This window comes from Gobio gobio, assembly GCF_949357685.1.
Source record: "Gobio gobio genome assembly, chromosome: 25".
Taxonomy (NCBI): Eukaryota; Metazoa; Chordata; class Actinopteri; order Cypriniformes; family Gobionidae; genus Gobio; species Gobio gobio.
Window position 1 is genome coordinate 17130172 of NC_137121.1, and position 18873 is coordinate 17149044.

The following is an 18873-nucleotide window of genomic DNA, read 5'->3' on the forward strand; positions in this document are numbered from 1 at the left end:
GACGATAAACCGGTGTGTTTATGTCTTCTGAGCCGACACGGGCTCATTACACAAGCATAATTGAGATCACCAGTGCAGTTTTGACAGGATCAAAGACATGTCATTCAAAAAGTCTTTTAAGCACTTTAAATTACGTCTTACAATGAGATAGTAATAGAAGTAGTTCATTTTGAAGGGGCACACTCAATAACTGCTGTCATTCATTACAGGAAGTGATGCGTAAATGATTGACACATGAAAAAATACCTCAAAGGCAAAAAAGTGTGTCAATTTTGTACTCGGCATCAAAGTTAATGCATGGAATGAGCTGTAATTGTTGTCTTGGATTACAACTGTGAAACGGACGAATTTGAACCGCTTAGGCTAGATTAAGAAGCCATTGTTAGCAGTGTGCAGCATTTAACAAAGAAAACAGGCTATGCAGCCTTTATCATTAAGAATAATAATAATTTTTTTTATTGTTAAGCAACTGTAGGTTACCAAAGCAACCACACAAACATCATCAACATCTTTATTTTTTCTTTAAAGACCCCCTATGGTGAAAATCAAGTTTTTAAATGTTGTTTCTATGTCTATGTGGTGTTTTTAATATGCTTTAATATACGAACCATGCGCAAATTCATCAGTCGACACCATTGCAATGAATTCACAAACGTGGTTTGAAATCGTGTTTCTTACATCACCAACTTGTAACCAATCATGTCAACATGCGGGCGGGCTTTAGCATATCATTAACTGACCGCTCTGAAGCAGTGGAGTCTCAAGAGAAGCCAGTTTATCCCTGTATATTTTTCTGTTGATGTGAAAAATCAGGTAAAGTTTGCAATATGGTGGGCGAATTATGTATATGTTGTATATTAAGATGTTATGATGAACTAAGCCTTTCTCCACTGACGTTCTAAGTTGTTCAAAGCGTTTCTAAGGATACTGATTTTTAGAGGGCAGCTGTCTGACTCTGAGATGGCGAATGGGAACATGTAACATTCGCAAAACCTTATTAGCTGTTTGATAACGTATAGTCAAGCAAAAGGCTAATCATATTAATTACCGTTATGTGTCCGACGTTGTAAAAAGCGATACCATTGTGCAGCGTTTACCTCAGTAAAGTTGAGTGAGTGGAGAAGGGGCTAATTTGCATATGCATGAACCCGCATATACTAAATGAAGCAAAGGTGTAGTTGCATTCAAGCTATTTTAAGAATTTGTTGTCATTAAAATGTCATTTAGGTGATCAAAGATGAGTTTTAAGGATACAATTATTGATTACATGGGGACTTAAAATTTATTTTAGACACCCATCTCTGCAGCAAAAACTATATAATGTGCTTTTGGAGCTTTTGACAGTGGACAGGGGTCACACAGGCTCTCTCATTGGACACAATCCTCCCATAAAAATCCTCCCAAAGTGTTTAGACACAATCCTCCCATAACCATCATTAAAATTTTGAGTCACTTGTGCCACCATAGACCTTCTGTTGGCTCAGATCAGCCTTCGCTGCATCAATGAGCCTTGGGCGCCCAACACCCTGTTACCAGTTTGTGGTATGTCCCTCCTCGGACCACGATTGGTAAATTCTCGCCACGACTGACCGAGAGCGACCCACAAGCCTTGCCATTTCAGAGATACTCTGACCCAGTCGCCCTGCCATAATAATTTGCTCAGATCTTTATTCCTTCCCATTTCTCCTGCATCCAACACTTTCATTACGAGAACTGATTGTTTGCTTACCATCTAATCTACCCAGATCTTAATATGTGGCCTAGTTAGGAAATGATCAACGATATTTGCTTCACCTGTGACAATGTTTTGGCTCATCAGTGTATATATAAAAAAATGATCAGGATTTTAACAGGAAAGAACTGTAAAAATGCTAGAGTTAAAGGGTTAGTTCACCCAAAAATGAAAATTCTGTCATTAATTACTTACCCTCATGTCGTTCGACACCCGTAAGACCTCCGTTCGTCTTCGGAACACATATGAAGATATTTTAGTTGAAATCTGATGGCTCTGAAAGGCCTCCATTGGCACAATGGCACTTTACACTCTCAAGACCCTTAAAAGGTACTAAAGACGTCGTTACAAAGTCCATCTCACTACAGTGGTTCTAAAATAACTTTATAAAGCGACGAGAATAGTTTTTGTGCGCAAAAAAACCCCTAAATAACGACTTATATAGTGATGACGATTTCAAAACACGGCATCATGAAGCTTCGAAGCGTTATGAATCAGTGAGTCGAATGAGCAGTTTGGATCGCCAAATTTCAGCAGTTTGGCGGTTTGATACGCGATCCGAATCATGATTCGACTCACTGATTCATAATGCTTCGAAGCTTCATGATGCCGTGTTTTGAAATCGTCATCACTATATAAGTCGTTATTTAGGGTTTTTTTGCGCACAAAAACTATTCTCGCCGATTCATAAAGTTATTGTAGAACCACTGTAGTGAGATGGACTTTGTAACGACGTCTTTAGTACCTTTTAAGGGTCTTGAGAGTGTAAAGTGCCATTGTGCCAATGGAGGCCTTTCAGAGCCATCGGATTTCAACTAAAATATCTTCATTTCTGTTCCGAAGACGAACGGAGGTCTTACGGGTGTCGAATGACATGAGGGTAAGTAATTAATGACAGAATTTTCATTTTTGGGTGAACTAACCCTTTAATAACAGTTAACTGGTTAACAGAAAGTTTCCGTACTATATACGGTGAATAATTGAATAGATCTAACCTTACATTTAATGTAATTTTACAGTAATTTTTACAGTTTTTGGAAGTGAAAAAGAACAAGTCGTTGTGTAATTTACAGTGAAAAAACGTAAATTGACATTCCCAGAATTCCCTGCGTGACACTTCACATTTGATTTATTTTCATTTAAATAACTGTTTCTTCTTAGTTTTTCTGAGTTTATTCTAATCAGTTATGTACATTAGGATTTTTACGTTACATTTAATGTTGTTAAATGAATGTTTACTGCATTTCTTTACCTTCATGTTGTTTAGTATTTGTGTGAATGACACTGCACATTTTGTATTATTTTCCTCCTAAAAGCTGCATGTGATGACCTTTGATTCATCACGTGACTCTCATCACCACTGTGATTGGTGGTTGTCAGTAGTTATCAAAGGTTCATAACAGATATTAGTATTTCAATAAGTTAGTAATTTAACATGATTTCAGAAAATGAAATATGGTTATTTACTGTAAATTTAACTTAAATCTATAAAACCTAAAATGTTGCTGACTTTTTTCTTTGGTGACATTATTCAGCAAAACGATTAAACACGGAAGGTGCTTTCCTGTCCTTCCTGCACCTGCTAAGGTGAATTCCTGCTTTTCTGTGATATTCAATCTGTAGTGAGGCAGCACTAACAGGTTTCAGTATGTTCAGCTGATGAACTTGTTATATATTCAGCAGCTGAGAATAAAGCTCTGCTAAATTAGCAGTCGCAAAGCATATTTCGGCACAAAGGTGGACAGACACACACACCCGCTCGGGACAATCTCAGCAAAATAAGGGTGAATTCACAAACCTGTTTATATGGAATAGGAACGATAGTGACATAACATGACAGTGCATGTTAGGGAAACGAACCGAGCAGCTAATTTATGGAGAAACGTTATATAACATCTGACAATAGTTCACGCAAAACACTCAAACCAACAAGAAATAAAAAAAGAAAGATGGATGTTTTTTAGTCAGAATGAACACTTGGACGGCTCTGCATGAATGTTTCGAAATACATGGACCGAAAAGCTCTGTAATTGCTATATGACACACATGCACATGCACACGTGGACTGACAGATTGAGCGCTGAAATCTCTCCGAGACATTATATGACCTCATGTGACTTGCACAAGAAGATTATAAATAATAGTTTCCTAGGGCAATGCCTTAAGAGAAGATTAAGATCGGACAGTAGCAAAGTTTAGTTAAATTCCAAACAAAGCGCACACGGACAGGATGGTGAAAATATTAAAGCTGGCAGAGAATCTGTCCTGTCTGGCTATTACTCACAGAGATTAGTTCATTTCCACCCTTATGCTAAAAACCCCACGTCACATGGCAGAACTTTACATTGTATCAGGACTGACAGAGTATTTTTCATTCAAATTAAGCTTGAAACACTGTTTTAAACAATAAAATAATAGTATAAGATGCAAGAGACAAAAGACAAGGGATGAACTGATTGTAATCAATCAGAATGCGTAAACATTTCAATTCATTAAAAGCCAAAAATGTGGAGGGATTTGTAGAATCAAAAGGCCGTCTTGTGTGAAATAACGTGTGAATTTCTCAGCATTTGACCGCAGTGATTTACAGTAAAGGAATGCGAGTTTGTAATGAGGATTACTCATTTACAAAAGGTAAACACATCCGGCCCGTTTCCTTGACCCCAGTGACAGCTAAAGACAAACCCAGTCGAGGAAACATGAGACACAATGTTCCTCAGAACGTGTTTTCGAGTTCAACTGCTCTGCATTCGTTCTACTAAACATGCATCATTAGACGTCTTTGACGGTGCAACGTTTAAATATGAGACTCGAGACTTCCTTGGGCAACATCAAAGATGGCCGTCTAATGACACGGGTGTCTGTGTCGCAGCACATGGAATTGACAAACTTTGCAGTTTAAGGGCCATTCACACAGAACGAGTTTTTGCGTTTAAAACTGTGAGATGCAGGGAAGTGAAATGAATGAAACAAGGTCTAGAGGCGAGCTTTTTGATGCTGCAAAAGATGCAAGCGCAGCGGTCAAACACGTCTGTCTAGTGCATGTTTACATAAAAAAAAAAAACAGTGCACTGGAATGCAAAAACAAGACATGGTCTAGAGACGTCTTTTAGAACGCTGTGTTGTGCAAGATGCCGCAAAAAACGTGAACGCAACGGTTAAAAACGTCCATCTAGCGCATGTTTACATAAAAAACAACAGACAAGAAGAGAAGTGGGATGCAAAAATGTGAGACGCAAATATGCAAACATGCTTTATTAAATGGATGTCTTCGACGTTTCTTGAGATCTCGAGACTCGTTTTTTAAATGTCGCACACTCTAAGTCCTCCATCTAATAACGCATGTATTATAATGACAGTAGAACAACTAAACTGCAAACTTTGCCATTCTGATGTGCTGCGTCAAGGACCGTGAGAGGCAGCGCTGACGAATAGAGGAGGAAAAAAAACACTCAAAACTTATGGCCGGTTCACACTCATGAGCAAGGGACACATTAGTTGAACTTTTAACTTGAGCGCCGCATTTTTAGAAATGCAAGACTCAAGCGCAACGGTTAAAGATGTCCACCTACCGCACGTTTACATTGAAAAAACAATAGAAAAGTAGTGCAGTGGAATGGAAAAATGCGGTCTGTGTGAACGGCCCCTTAATCCTCTTAAATTTGCCACAGCGTCTTAACGTGGCGCTCACGTGTGACATGCTAAAAAAAACATGTTAGCATAAAACAAATATTAAAAACCAACTTAAAAACCACCACAAGTGAGTGATTTGAAACGCTCTACAGGCAGCAAATAGCCTGACGTTGTCATACTCAATTCTAGTCAGAATATAAGTCTGATACTGCTCCGTTGGGCGGTGATTATGGGATGTGTTTCAACCGAACCAGAAAAGATCTCAATATAGACCTACAACCAATCAGAGCAACGGAGCGACGTATAACGTTAGTTGTCAAATGTCAACAGAACTCAACTGCTGCGTTGCCAAGTCCGCTGTTTTGCCGCGGGCTGTTTTTCCATGTCCGCGGGTTTTGAAGCAACCCAAATTATGTGATATTTAGACCCAGGAACCCAGCCAAAAAAACCCAAACATATTATACCCCCCAAACGGCATTTTTTCGGGATAACCCCTAGTTTTGAGTAGCAATTGGGCAGGTTTTGTTGTGAAAACTTGGCAACCCTTTGCACGCTGAAAGGGTTGCTAAATGATGTTTGCCGCTGTTGTAAAAGAATTGAAGGATACTCAGAGTATTTACAAACAATATCATCATTTCTGAGAGAAATAGTGAAGGTGAATGCATATACGAACAAGTTCTCCGTTTAGGATTAGAACAAATTCAACCCAATCGGTCTTTGGAGACGTGAATGCTTACGTTACTGTTTATCATCTGTCCATCATCGCCTAAAGCCCGCCCTGACAATTTGATTGGTCCGAACAGCTTCTGTTCGGGTATAGTTGCTCCACATTGGATCGAGCCCAGACCAAACTTCCCGAACTCAAATGTTGTGGGCGGGGCTAAGTTCAGCTGGCATCCAGGCTAGGCAGCAAATCCAATGCCACACAAATATGGGTAAAATAAGCATAATAATGCATAACACAAATATTGGTTAAAGTAATAATTTTAATCTCTTATTTTTAATTGTCTTATAATACATTTGATATGTAATAAATGATCCATATTACTATCTATTCAATTTTTTGCCTTGTCTGCCATCTTGAAATGTTACCTTTCTGCACTCTAAAAAAATGCTGGGTTGTTTCAAACCATGTTTGGGTCAAACCCAACAATTGGTTTAAATTTTTGAATTAAATTACATTTTTGAATTAAATTTTAAACCCAATGGTTGGGTTTGTCCACAGTTGACCCAAACATGGGTTGAAACAACCCAGCACTTTTTAGAGTGTGTGCAGAATACATGCAATGCTATGAAAAATACAGTGTTTTATTCAATCGTGACTGAAGAGGAGTTGATAAAATATATTTTAGGTAAAGGTTATATTAAGTTTATTAGCGTTAACAGTGATGTCAGCACACCTGATTTTACGCCAAGCCCTGAACACTTCCTCTGTTTTCCCAGAGCACCGGTGCCTGGCGCTGAGCTCCGTCTGCACTACAAGAACAGTCTCAAATTGAAAACACATAGGGTGGAGGAAAACTCAAGGGGCATTTAACAGGTTTTCAGCAGAACAAGTTGGGACACCTGCTCTGGAAAAAAAGCAGAGCTTCCACTTTACCCGTCAATGATTGTAATCTCATTTCAGAGCGGCTAATGTTAGCCTGTGTGCAACTTGGTGGACAACAACAATGATACAAGAATGCTTAATAGTATTGTATTAAACAGAGCTAAAGGCGAGAGACTGAGATTTTGAGGACTGTTTCACACAACATGCATTGAAAGTCAGGTCAAAAACTACAGGCAGAACTGTAAATGTTTTTGTATATTTCATGCCAAATGTGGTTTGAAGGATTAGCTAATTGCTTGTGCGTTAGGCGGGACATCCTTCATCTGACCCTGAGGAGAAGCAAATAAGTGCATGCTGACAGATGGGTTTTTATTGTATTGAAGTAATCACATGCATTACATCTAATTGTGGTTATGATCACATGAACAACGAATTTGTATATAGCTATTGAAATAAAAAATAATTAACAGACTTGCATGATAAATCCAGTCTGGTGACATTAGTTAACTAATGCGTCTGGACAAAACCGATCTTTATCTCACTCAGACTGAAGATGTGCTTTGCAAGACTGAGTGAACGTTCAAGTGTGCCGGATGTTCATTTTAACGCTCATGCATCCCATAATATGAATCTCAGGAAGCAGATGGCTTTTTACCCTTTCCTGCAAAATGTTTCCCAAATGCATTGACGAAATGAGAGGAAGAGAAACTAAGTGGGAGCATGTGTGCAGGTTATTGTGAAAGAGAAAACCAGAATTTCTCTTTCAGTCTCTTGTTACACCTGCTTGTTGCCGGCTTTCTTTCCAAAAAACCTGCAAACTCATGAGGTTATTTAGAGGGGAAAACTGTCAACAGTTATTAAACCTAACAGATTTGTTTTTTCTTTGTTCTAATGTTACCATGCCTGGACTTTTGAACTTTTCAGATGCATTTATTCCTATGCCTATATTCTTTTACTCATGTCCCAAATCCATTAACATTTAAAACTATGATAATATAAATAAATAATTAAAATATGGATTGTTAAATAAATAAATAAATTATAGATTTAAAGCATATAAATATACATTTAAATAGTTAAAAAATTACAACTATGTCACAAAAATTTTGCCACTAATAAAATTTATTTAAATGCTTGAGATGAAAAATAAGACAGAGAAGAAAACTCAAGTAAAATATAACTTGTAAACGGAGTATTTAATTGAGTAATTTTCAATCAATTTGGTAGAAATTATGCAAAAAAAATTATTTGTGTGTATTCAGGATACATAAAATGCTCGCTGTGCCTCAGCAAGACAAACGAGTCTGCTATTTTATTTTAAAAATGTTCAAACTATTATTTCCAAAATCCTAATTTCCATCACAGAAGGGTATTAAATCTTAAAATATGATTACGCAAACGTAAGGATTTGAGTGAGTTTGACAAGGGCCAAATTGTGATGGCTAGACAACTGGGTCAGAGAATCTATATTTCTATATAGAAAAGAGAATTATATTTAATTGTGCTTTTTCAGGATACATAACATGCTAGTTGTGAAACTAGCCTCAGCGAGACAAAGTCATCGGCTATTGTATTCCAAAAATGTTAAAAATGTAATTTCACCAGAGAACGGTTTCAATCTTAAAATATGATTAAGCATCATAAATTGGCGAATCACCATTTCCACCATAGAACGGTATTAAACACAATACATCATTAGAGATGTGCTGGAAATGACACTGTGGTGGAGTAAGACTCACTTAAACATTACTGTCAAAGCCTTATAGAGACACTTTCTTCAGGGGCGGAAGCTCATGAGCCTCAAGGAAGCGATCAATAATTAAGCCCCCTTAGCTTTTAAACGGAGTCTGGGCAGATGTTAAGGCGTTTCTAACATATGCTGTCAGAGACACTTCCGAGAACAGCAAGGAGACAAATTACATCCTTAATGAAGCCCCCGGACCAAGACATCCCTTTAGGGCAGACCACCTCTCATCTGTCCCGACCCGAACAGCTACATGAAAACTGACCTTCGACCAAATACAAGCCACAATAAACACAACATAGCATGTTGGCCTAAAAGTTTCTGCTTTAAACAGGCTTAATTTATACACTTTACTTCCGTTAGGCCTTCAGGCAGAACATTGACGAAAAGCCAAATGATCTGGAAACCTTGGGAAACTGGATCATATTGGAACATGTCAAGAGTTAAATTCATTGTAAATGTTTGACTTTTTTCTGGTGGCTTTCATTTTCATTTAAACAAAACAAGGTGACTGAAAGATGCAGGATACGTCCTGGGATCAAAGCGGATTTTCGTCTTCCCACGCTTTGTCATCACAAACAATATCTTTAATGGGTTTGTCGTGATGAAATATAAATGGTGCATCACATTAACAAGCGCATTAGAGAGAGGAGGAAGTTCAAACGGACGGGGATGTTTCTCAAATACAAACAAAGCTGACCTCTGTGTGCATTCAGCTTTCAGAGGAGCAGCAAACCTTACGGCTTTGATCCTGAACTAGCGGCTTTCAGCCATTACAAGGTCATGGAGGTTCATTCAAAGCATTCCTCGACTTAATAGGTCACTACGCTAGTAGATTATGTGGAGATGGGTGGGAGCGGGTTGACACAGGTATGCAGGGTCTCACAGGGGTTGTGACACACGGCACAGAAAGCAAAAGGCCCGTATGTATACATGTGGAATAATTTCTTAGTAGCAAACGCATTTGACATTCTTAAAAGAAAATACTTTTTACTCAGCTAAAATATATGGGTTTGGTGTGTCACAGTGCAAGTGAAAAGTGAATAAAAATCCCATTAATTTACTCCATGAGCTCATATGATCCAAACTTCTTATATATTTATTATACAGTGGGGAGAACAAGAATTTGATGCACTGCCGATTTTGCAGGTTTTTCTACTTACAAAGCGTGTAGAGGTCTGTAATTTTTATCATAGGTACTCTTCAACTGTGAGAGACGGAATCTAAAACAAAAATCCAGAAAATCACATTGTATGATTTTTAAGTAATTAATTTACATTATACTGCATGACATAAGTATTTGATCACCTACCAACCAGTAAGAATTCCGGCTATCACAGACCTGTTCGTTTTTCTTTAAGAAACCCTCCTGTTCTCCACTCATTACCTGTATTAACTGCACCTGTTTGAACTCATTACCTGTATAAAAGACACCTGTCCACACACTCAATCAAACAAACAGACTCCAACCTCTCCACAATGGCCAATACCAGAGAGCTGTTTAAGGACATCAGGGATAAAATTGTAGACCTGCACAAGGCTGGGATGGGCTACAGGACAATAGGCAAGCAGCTTGGTGAGAAGGCAACAACTGTTGGCGCAATTATTAGAAAATGGAAGAAGTTCAAGATGACGGTCAATCTCCCTCGGTCTGGGGCACCATGCAAGATCTCACCTCGTGGGGCATCAATGATCATGAGGAGGGTGAGGGATCAGCCCAGAACTACACGGCAGGACCTGGTCAATGACCTGAAGAAAGCTGGGACCACAGACTCAAAGAAAACCCTTAGTAACACACTACGCCGTCATGGATTAAAATCCTGCAGCGCACGCAAGGTCCCCCTGCTCAAGCCAGCGCATGTCCAGGCCCGTCTGAAGTTTGCCAATGAGCATCTGGATGATCCAGAGGAGGAATGGGAGTGTGTCATGTGGTCTGATGAGACAGAAATAGAGCTTTTTGGTCTGAACTCCACTCGCCGTGTTTGGAGGAAGAAGAAGGATGAGTACAACCCCAAGAACACCATCCCAACCGTGAAGCATGGAGACATCATTCTTTGGGGATGCTTTTCTGCAAAGGGGACAGGACGACTGCACCGTATTGAGGGGAGGATGGATGGGGCATGTATCGCGTGATCTTGGCCAACAACCTCCTTCCCTCAGTAAGAGCATTGAAGATGGGTCGTGGCTGGGTCTTCCAGCATGACAACGACCCGAAACACACACCCAGGGCAACTAAGGAGTGGCTCCGTAAGAAGCATCTCAAGGTCCTGGAGTGGCCTAGCCAGTCTCCAGGCCTGAACCCAATAGAAAATCTTTGGAGGGAGCTGAAAGTCCGTATTGCCCAGCGACAGCCCCGAAACCTGAAGGATCTGGAGAAGGTCTGTATGGAGGAGTGGGACAAAATCCCTGTTGCAGTGTGTGCAAACCTGGTCAAGAACTACAGGAAACGTATGATCTCTGCAATTGCAAACAAAGGTTTCTGTACCAAATATTAAGTTCTGCTTTCTGATGTATCAAATACTTATGGTCATGCAATAAAATGCAAATTAATTACTTAAAAATCATACAAATGTGATTCTCTGGATTTTTTTTATATTCAGTCACTCACAGTTGAAGAGTACCTATGATAAAAAATTACAGACTTCTACATGCTTTGTAAGTGGGCAAACCTGCAAACGCGGCAGTCTATCAAATACTTGTTCTCTCCACTGTATGTAAGGAATAACTGACGCATCATTTTCTGAAAATTCAATGGACCGGAGTCAATTATTCCACTTATACTACGATTACCACACCTCAAAACATTGTTCAAATGTTGTATTTTAAGACATTTATCAGGTTTCTGTCCTTAAAACGCTCGTGTGTGTAGGACTAATTTCTTACGCATTTAATCCCACGCCTCCATTTCTAATTCCAAAATGTCATTTTAGAGCTAGTAATGGAGGGAGAGAGAGAGAGAGAGAGAGAGGCAGAAGTGTCTCTAGTAATAGCAAAACTGTAAGTTTATCTACTTCGGGAGATAAAAAGTTCCGTTATTACTTTGTTAGTGAGAAATGTCATGTAACTTTTAAGTAGCTAAACTATGATAAAATTGTCAGAGCAGCGCCAACAAGTTTGACAACACGTTTCTGTGCGAGTGTGTGTCTATACTGTATATATGTGTGTGTGTGTTTGAGTGGGAAGAAAGAGTATGTGCTTTCCGTACATAATAAAATGTAATTTTGTGGCAAAAACATGGAATTAATTTGTCGTTTTTATCCTATTGTTTACTATATTTGCTTGGTCAGTGTCGCTGTGGGTTTTGGTTCTTTTGCTGTTGTCGGCTGTAAGGACCTTTGAAATAACTGAAATCATTTGCCAAAGTGATAAGGAACTGTAATGCGGTCAAGACCTGCCTGGAACTACTTTAGCTCTGCGTTTCCCTGAAAATAATCGCACACCTTAGAACGTTCGCCAACCAATCAGATTCAAGTTTGGGGTCAGTAATATATTTATATATATTTTATTCAGTTTAAGGATGCATTAAATGGATCAAAAGTGTCAGTAAAGACTTTTATAATGTTACAAAAGATTTACTTTCTAAACTTTCTACTTAAAAAAAATATTTATCAGCACAACAACATTGATAATGAAATGTTTGTTGAGCGCCAAATTATGATATTAGAATGATTTCTGAAGGATCATGTGACTGAAGACTAGAGTAATAATGCTGAAAATTCAACTTTTCACAAGAATAAATTAAATAAGGAACAGAAATCTGACCCTAAACTTTTGAATGGCAGCGTATGTTCATATTCATATTATTTTATACTTACGACCAATGACAATGTATATCAAGTTTTATATAATTTTTAAAAAATAAAATATATATTCAGTCATTCGCAGTGATTCATGGAATTATAGTTCATTCCCCAAAATGTTTCAAAATGTTGTGACTCATCTCAGAGCTGGTTGGACTAGTTAAAAGCTTAAAGTCTTTACTGAGATATGTATGATGAAAATGAAAATGAAAATGAATGGGAAAACATAAGAAACCACCTAGAAGCCAACAATCACTTAAAACACCCTAGCAACCACCAAGGAAACCCTAGCAACAACCTAGTAACCACCCAGAACACAGCAACCAATTAGAACAACCTAGCAACCCTCCAGAACACAGTTAACCACATAACAATACACCAACAACACTTGGCAACAGCAGAGCGACGCCCTGGCAACCACCCACAACACCCCAATTATGAGCTTTACATGAAAAGCACCAAAAACATTCTCTTAGGAAAATCTAGTCTACTGCTTCGTGTTTCATTTAACACAGTGTATGTTGTAATAAAACCTAACAAAACATTTTCAGTTGTAGTCAGTGACTAATATTTAGTTTAAAGTTAATTTGAGCCATTAAAGACGCTTTGAATGGGTAAAGAACTGAAATACTGGCTCTTCTCCAAGCCTCCAACTTCATTTGAGGTGAAGTCAGCCGGTGAAATTGCGAGGTCTGTGTGACAAAATCTAACAAGACTAATGATAAGACCATCTCAGGATAATCAATCAGCTTTTCACATAAGCAGTGTGTGAATAAATCCCTTCCTACGCTGCTCTTTATGTTGACTTAGCAGGCAGACACATTGAGAACGGCACACAATTTACAAATTCACCTTGCCATTGATGTCAAAACGCGTGTGAATGTGGAGCATTCGAGGACTGAATCTATATGCTCACTTGCAAACAGAAAAAGGCCTTCGAGGGGTATGAAGCGGGACAAACAGAGGAGGAGATAAAACAACATTTCAGAGAAAAACAGAAACCGGCTCCTCCACTGTTACATGACATCAGTGCATGGTTTGTTCGCGTGTGGCGCTGTATATTTGAAACCTACACCTCAGATAATTACAGGGCCGTGACGCTCAGACACTTTATGACACTTTTATGACACACCCACGCAAAAGCACACATGCTTTCACACTCCTAAAAAAAAAAAGTTGTCTATGTTTTTGTATCTCGTCACTGTGCCCAACCTCTTACCAGAGGAGGCTGTGAAACTACAGCAGAGAGGCCTGTGGGATCCAATAGATCCACACTGTTCATTTAGTCTCTAACAAGCACGGCTTTTAATTTCATTGACAGAGACAATATATTAAGTTCACAATATTAAAACCGCTACCTTGATTTGACTGGAATATTATCTCATTCTCAGACTCAAAATTTAATGAGGTATTTACAGTAATACTCAGAAAACAAAGATCTTAGATGCTCTGAAGTAGGATCATTGCTGTTATGCAGAGACTTTGTGATAATTGAAGGACTTTCTTTAAATAGATACAATTTCAAAAATGTGATTATGCTCAGACCCAACTTTTATAACTCATTGCTACCTGGAAATTAAGTGCTAGCAAGTTTTCCAGGGTGTCAATTTGAAATTAATCTTTCTTTTGAAATGTTGATATACAATTTTATGTAACAGGATACAATGATAATGTCACCTCGGGTCTTTAGTGACCGGGGACGTCATTCACTGCCCTCCACCTCATTCATTGTTTAAAGTTAGACATGAAACTTCTTATTATTCCTCAATCAATTAATTATAAACATTATATAACAAGAAAAAAACTATACAATTATAAAGAATGCCAATTTTTTTTCCATTTATGTTTTTGTAAAAATTGTATAGGGTCGCTAAGGACCCGAGGTGTGTAACAGTGTAAATATATATTTTTTCTGCACAACAATAATTGAATCTTTGATGACTAAATAAGCGCAAGTCACCTTTATTCCACTAATGTCTGACACATAATGATGAAGTGACGTTTCACTCATAGTTAATGCAGGCAGAAAACAAAAGAATAGGACGTAAATTGTGATTGCGATACTGAACGTAATCAAATTTTCGTGTCACTGTCACTTGATTGTGGATCTGGCGAAGAAGCTGTCAGTGATCAAAATATTGATTTTGAAGATGTTGAAAATGATATTTTTGAGAATATGTTTGAGATGGCGAATATGAGCCGGAAATGAGCTCTGACGAGGACAGTGATGATGCTATAAAATATCTGCTCAAACTGAACCCTTCCAAGCTCCAAAAGGTAACAAAATATGCTTTATTTTATTCTTCTGTAATTATTACTCTAATATCAGGGGAGTTTTATTTTATCGTGACAGGCAGAGATCCATCCGTTTTATATCGTATATATAGATCTGGGTCGCTAAAGACCCGAATATGTACTAATGATTGGCGAAACATTCATGCATTGGATGGATGGACACAATGAATACGTTTACATGGACAGCAGTAATGTAATTATTGACCTTACTCTGAATAAGGCAATAATCTGATTAAGGTGTTTACATGAGTTGCTTTTAGAATATTACGTTCATGTTCCCGTTTTACATGTTACAGAACATAGTTTGATTAATGGTACGTCATTACGTCCCCATGCCACGCTACGCTGTCCGGGGTCCAATCATAGCGCGACTTTCGTGGGTGTGTTCAAATCAATGGGCTCAGGCAACCCACTCTAACTTTACCTGCGGGTGTCGCTGTTGGACAGTGTGACTTTATAAAAACGAGTGATTTTTATACTTTTTTTATGAAATTATGATATTATATATATATATATATATATATATATATATATATATATATATTGTTTTATTTTTTGTAATATTAAATATTGTCTTTCAGGTTTTTTTAAGAGACACTGCCCATCTTGCCTCCTTCTTGACAGCCTACATTTCGAATAATAGTTTTGATAAATGATGAAAAGGTTTCAAAATCGTGATTGTTTGGATTGTTTTTTTTCTGCCATCGAGCCACAAGCGTTCACTGAATGGCATATGGCTCGCAAGCCTAGAGGTTCCCGACCGCTGTTGTAAGCAGACAAATATGAATCTGGGATTACAGATACAAAATGATTGTATTTTACTTTTAAAATGAGCATTATTGCAACACAAAGAAAAAAAATAGAGGAGGCCGTGTCCGAGTGAGCAGAGTTTTTACGGTCTATGAGCAAGACACGCAGTCACGCACCATAGCAACACGTCATGGCAACGACATTTCAGACTGAAAGATACGTAAAAGATAAACGGGAATTTAAGCGCATTGTTTTGTACGTGCGGTTATATTAATTATAATTCAAATTCTGTTTTATTGGTCACAATATTATTGATGATTGTTTAGAGGGGCACTTTATATACTTTTGATACGAGCCCCCAAAGCCCTCCCCTCTGCACTTGCCTGGTGTGTGTGTGTGTGTGTGTGTGTGTGTGAGTGTGTGACCTGTCACAAAACGCGGCGGAAACTCCTTCACGACGTTAATAGTTAGATTAAGGTGTGTACATGTCTACAATGCACTTAGATAATGCGACTAAAACAGGCATACTCCACATGTCTTAATTCGATTTTTGTTTAATTCGAGTATGGCTTTAACCGGATTAAGGTAATTAGAAATCGCTGTTTACATGGTAGTTTCTTAATCAGAGTATGGTCTTAATCAGATTAATATCGGAGTATTGTTGTCCATGTAAACGTACTGAATGTGATAAAAAAAAAAAAATTATACGTTTTCCATCTTTGAAATCTAATTGGACATGATTCTGGCATGAAAATGTACTGGAGAAAAGGAATGAGCCAGTAGAGATGCTATTAAGAGAAGTCCATTTAGGACAGGATCTCTGAGACAAGAAGACAAGAAGCCAAAAAGTGTATTATGAATTAATCTTTTATTAAATGGCTATAAAAGCTACATTAAAACATGGACATCCCACAATCATTGATGGAATAGTCCGAAAAAAAACAGGGTAGTGAAAATCCTAAATTCTTACATTAACATTCACTGATGTAAAGTTTGTAGTGCAAATTAGCAACATCAGAGTCATTAGTCAGACAGGGCCTGATTTAATTGTCAAATGACTGTTTCATTGAGCAGTTATGTAGTGAGCACACCTTTGTCCCACGTGGTCTCAAATTAGCTGCGATTCTCTCACTTGACTTGCTGTCATTGGGCACGCGATGAAGTTTCTCTCGTTCAGCGATGGACACCGTGTAGACTCATGCCTTTGTTTACAAAAACAAAGAGGTAGTTAGTGAAGGTGTGGGTCAAAATGTCTTTCAGAACAATAAAAGCAGACAGTCCTATGATCACAGTGGTAACGGCACAGTCTTTGTCCCTGCCCAGCTCATGGTTCAATTTGAATTTGAATCTGTTAGACTATAAAACAATATTAAAGAAAATTGAGTGAACATGCCTCAATGAATTGCATATGCATAACTAAAATTTCATTCAGTAGAGAATTAAAACTACAAGGTAAATAATGCACAAAAACAGCCCACTGTAACAACTGCTCTTATGGGCCCTGCAGCTTGTGCTCTACAAAACTGAGTGCTAAAAGCATGAGCTGTTCTGAGCGAAAGCCACCTCAGGCAACAAGAGCACTCTCGTCCTTTATTGTCTCGCACTCGTCTCTCAGGAGCGCTCAAAATATCATTTCGCCCTGCTGTGCCGTTCACTTTGGCATTAACTGAACAGCATCTTGCACTTAAAATCACATGTTCAATGAACTTACTTTGAATGAAAACATTCCCATTAAATGAAGCCTTTTCAATGACAACAAAAATGAAAGGAATCAAACATTTTAATGGATTTGTTCTAGTCCTGTATGAACTGAAGTTATATGATATAATATACAGTATATTAATACTAGATACTATATCAAATCAAAATGAAAATAAATATGCGCGAACACAGCATATTTCACCATGTGCATTGCCTATGGTCCTCTGATGAAAAAAAGTAGAAAGTATTACTAATATAATTAATCAATAACTATAATTTACCATTTTAACACACACGTGTGTGTATGAGGCATGTACGCTCATATACAGTCAAACCAACATTTATTCAGACACCTTCAACATTTTCTCACATTGTCGCAGTTTATTCGCTATAGTTTAGAAAATGGTAATAAAATATGACAATAACTCAGAGTTAAACTGTGTCAGAAAAAAAATTATCTTGATAATGTCAGATAACTTTGATAGAAAGGTATGTAATGGATTACAATCAACCAATCAGCTGTCAGCTACTAAATTTAAGTACACAATTAGATAGTACCAATTTAGGTCAACCAATTACCAAGCAATGCTTCATTTTGTCTGTGGTGTAAAAGGTTGCATTAGCAATTAAAGAAAAAACACTTAACAAAACATGGTCAGGTCAAAGTGTCTGAATAAATTTGGTCCCAAATTATCAATTTTACTGGTAGTCCACTGTATGAAGAATTTTTGGATGTGTCACGGTTTACTTTATTTTGCTACTGAATACAACCACAAGTAAAGAAAAAAAATATTCTAGCAGTATTAGAATAGTACTAAATAATACAAAAGCAACAAATAATGCTTGATCATTTCGGAATATCTGGTAATGAATAAAAATATATAAATACAGATTGCACAAAATTAAGTTTTGATGTTCAAGAATTATGTTGCATTAGCGAATTATGTTGCGTTAGTGCATTTTCAGGTTTGTTTATTAAAATCAATAAAAACAAAGATAACAAGCTCCTCTTCTTTCCATTAGAACTCCAAGCTTTAAAAGTGTTTTCTATCTGAAAAGCATCACAAATTCATAAGCTGGAGCTATGAATAAGGCCGATCTGCTTCCACATCACTACATCCACACAACACAAGCCCATCGGTGGTTTAAACGGTGGGCTAAACTTGCTTTCGGATTAAAAATGCTTTATCACAATGTGTCTCTTTCAAGCGCCCAGCTCCAATGTACAGCCAGAGAGCTCTGCAGTTTATCATATGCACCAGTTGCTAATGGTAGTATGGAGTATGTGTCCATATGGACCAGCTGCTTCCCACTGCACACTCTCTGGGGTCCACCACGATTGTGTTTAAACAGATTATCCTGAAGAGTTTAGCCATGCTGGATTTAGCCGTTTGTCGGTTCTGTGAGGTGCAGAAGGCCCAGCGAGAGCCATTGAGACAGAGCAGCCTGGCGGACAATGGAGGAGTAGAATGGCCAGCTCAGAGTCTTGACCCATAGAAATGCGATCTGACGGACATTAATTCACATATTCAAAAATGACACAACAGATTTGACAATGGCACCAAATGCCATTGGTTCTTGTGCGTAAGACTGGATATACAAAATCATTTTCCTCTATTCCTCATACAAAGCTATTCTACAACTTAAAAAGTTTAAAATGTAGTTCATG

The 18873-nt window shown here is 37.9% G+C and overlaps 1 protein-coding gene across 1 annotated transcript in view; it reads right to left on the reverse strand.

Annotated features, from left to right (window-relative positions):
* Positions 1 to 16353: 16353 nt before the first annotated feature.
* Positions 16354 to 18873, reverse strand: part of LOC307121320 (uncharacterized protein) — a 46462-nt gene continuing 43942 nt past the window's right edge. Inside the window, exon 15 of the mRNA XM_079808839.1 lies at positions 16354 to 16705. Within this exon, the coding sequence (XP_079664965.1) occupies positions 16612 to 16705 (94 nt within the window). The 3' untranslated portion in view covers positions 16354 to 16611. The remainder of the gene's footprint in view (positions 16706 to 18873) is intronic.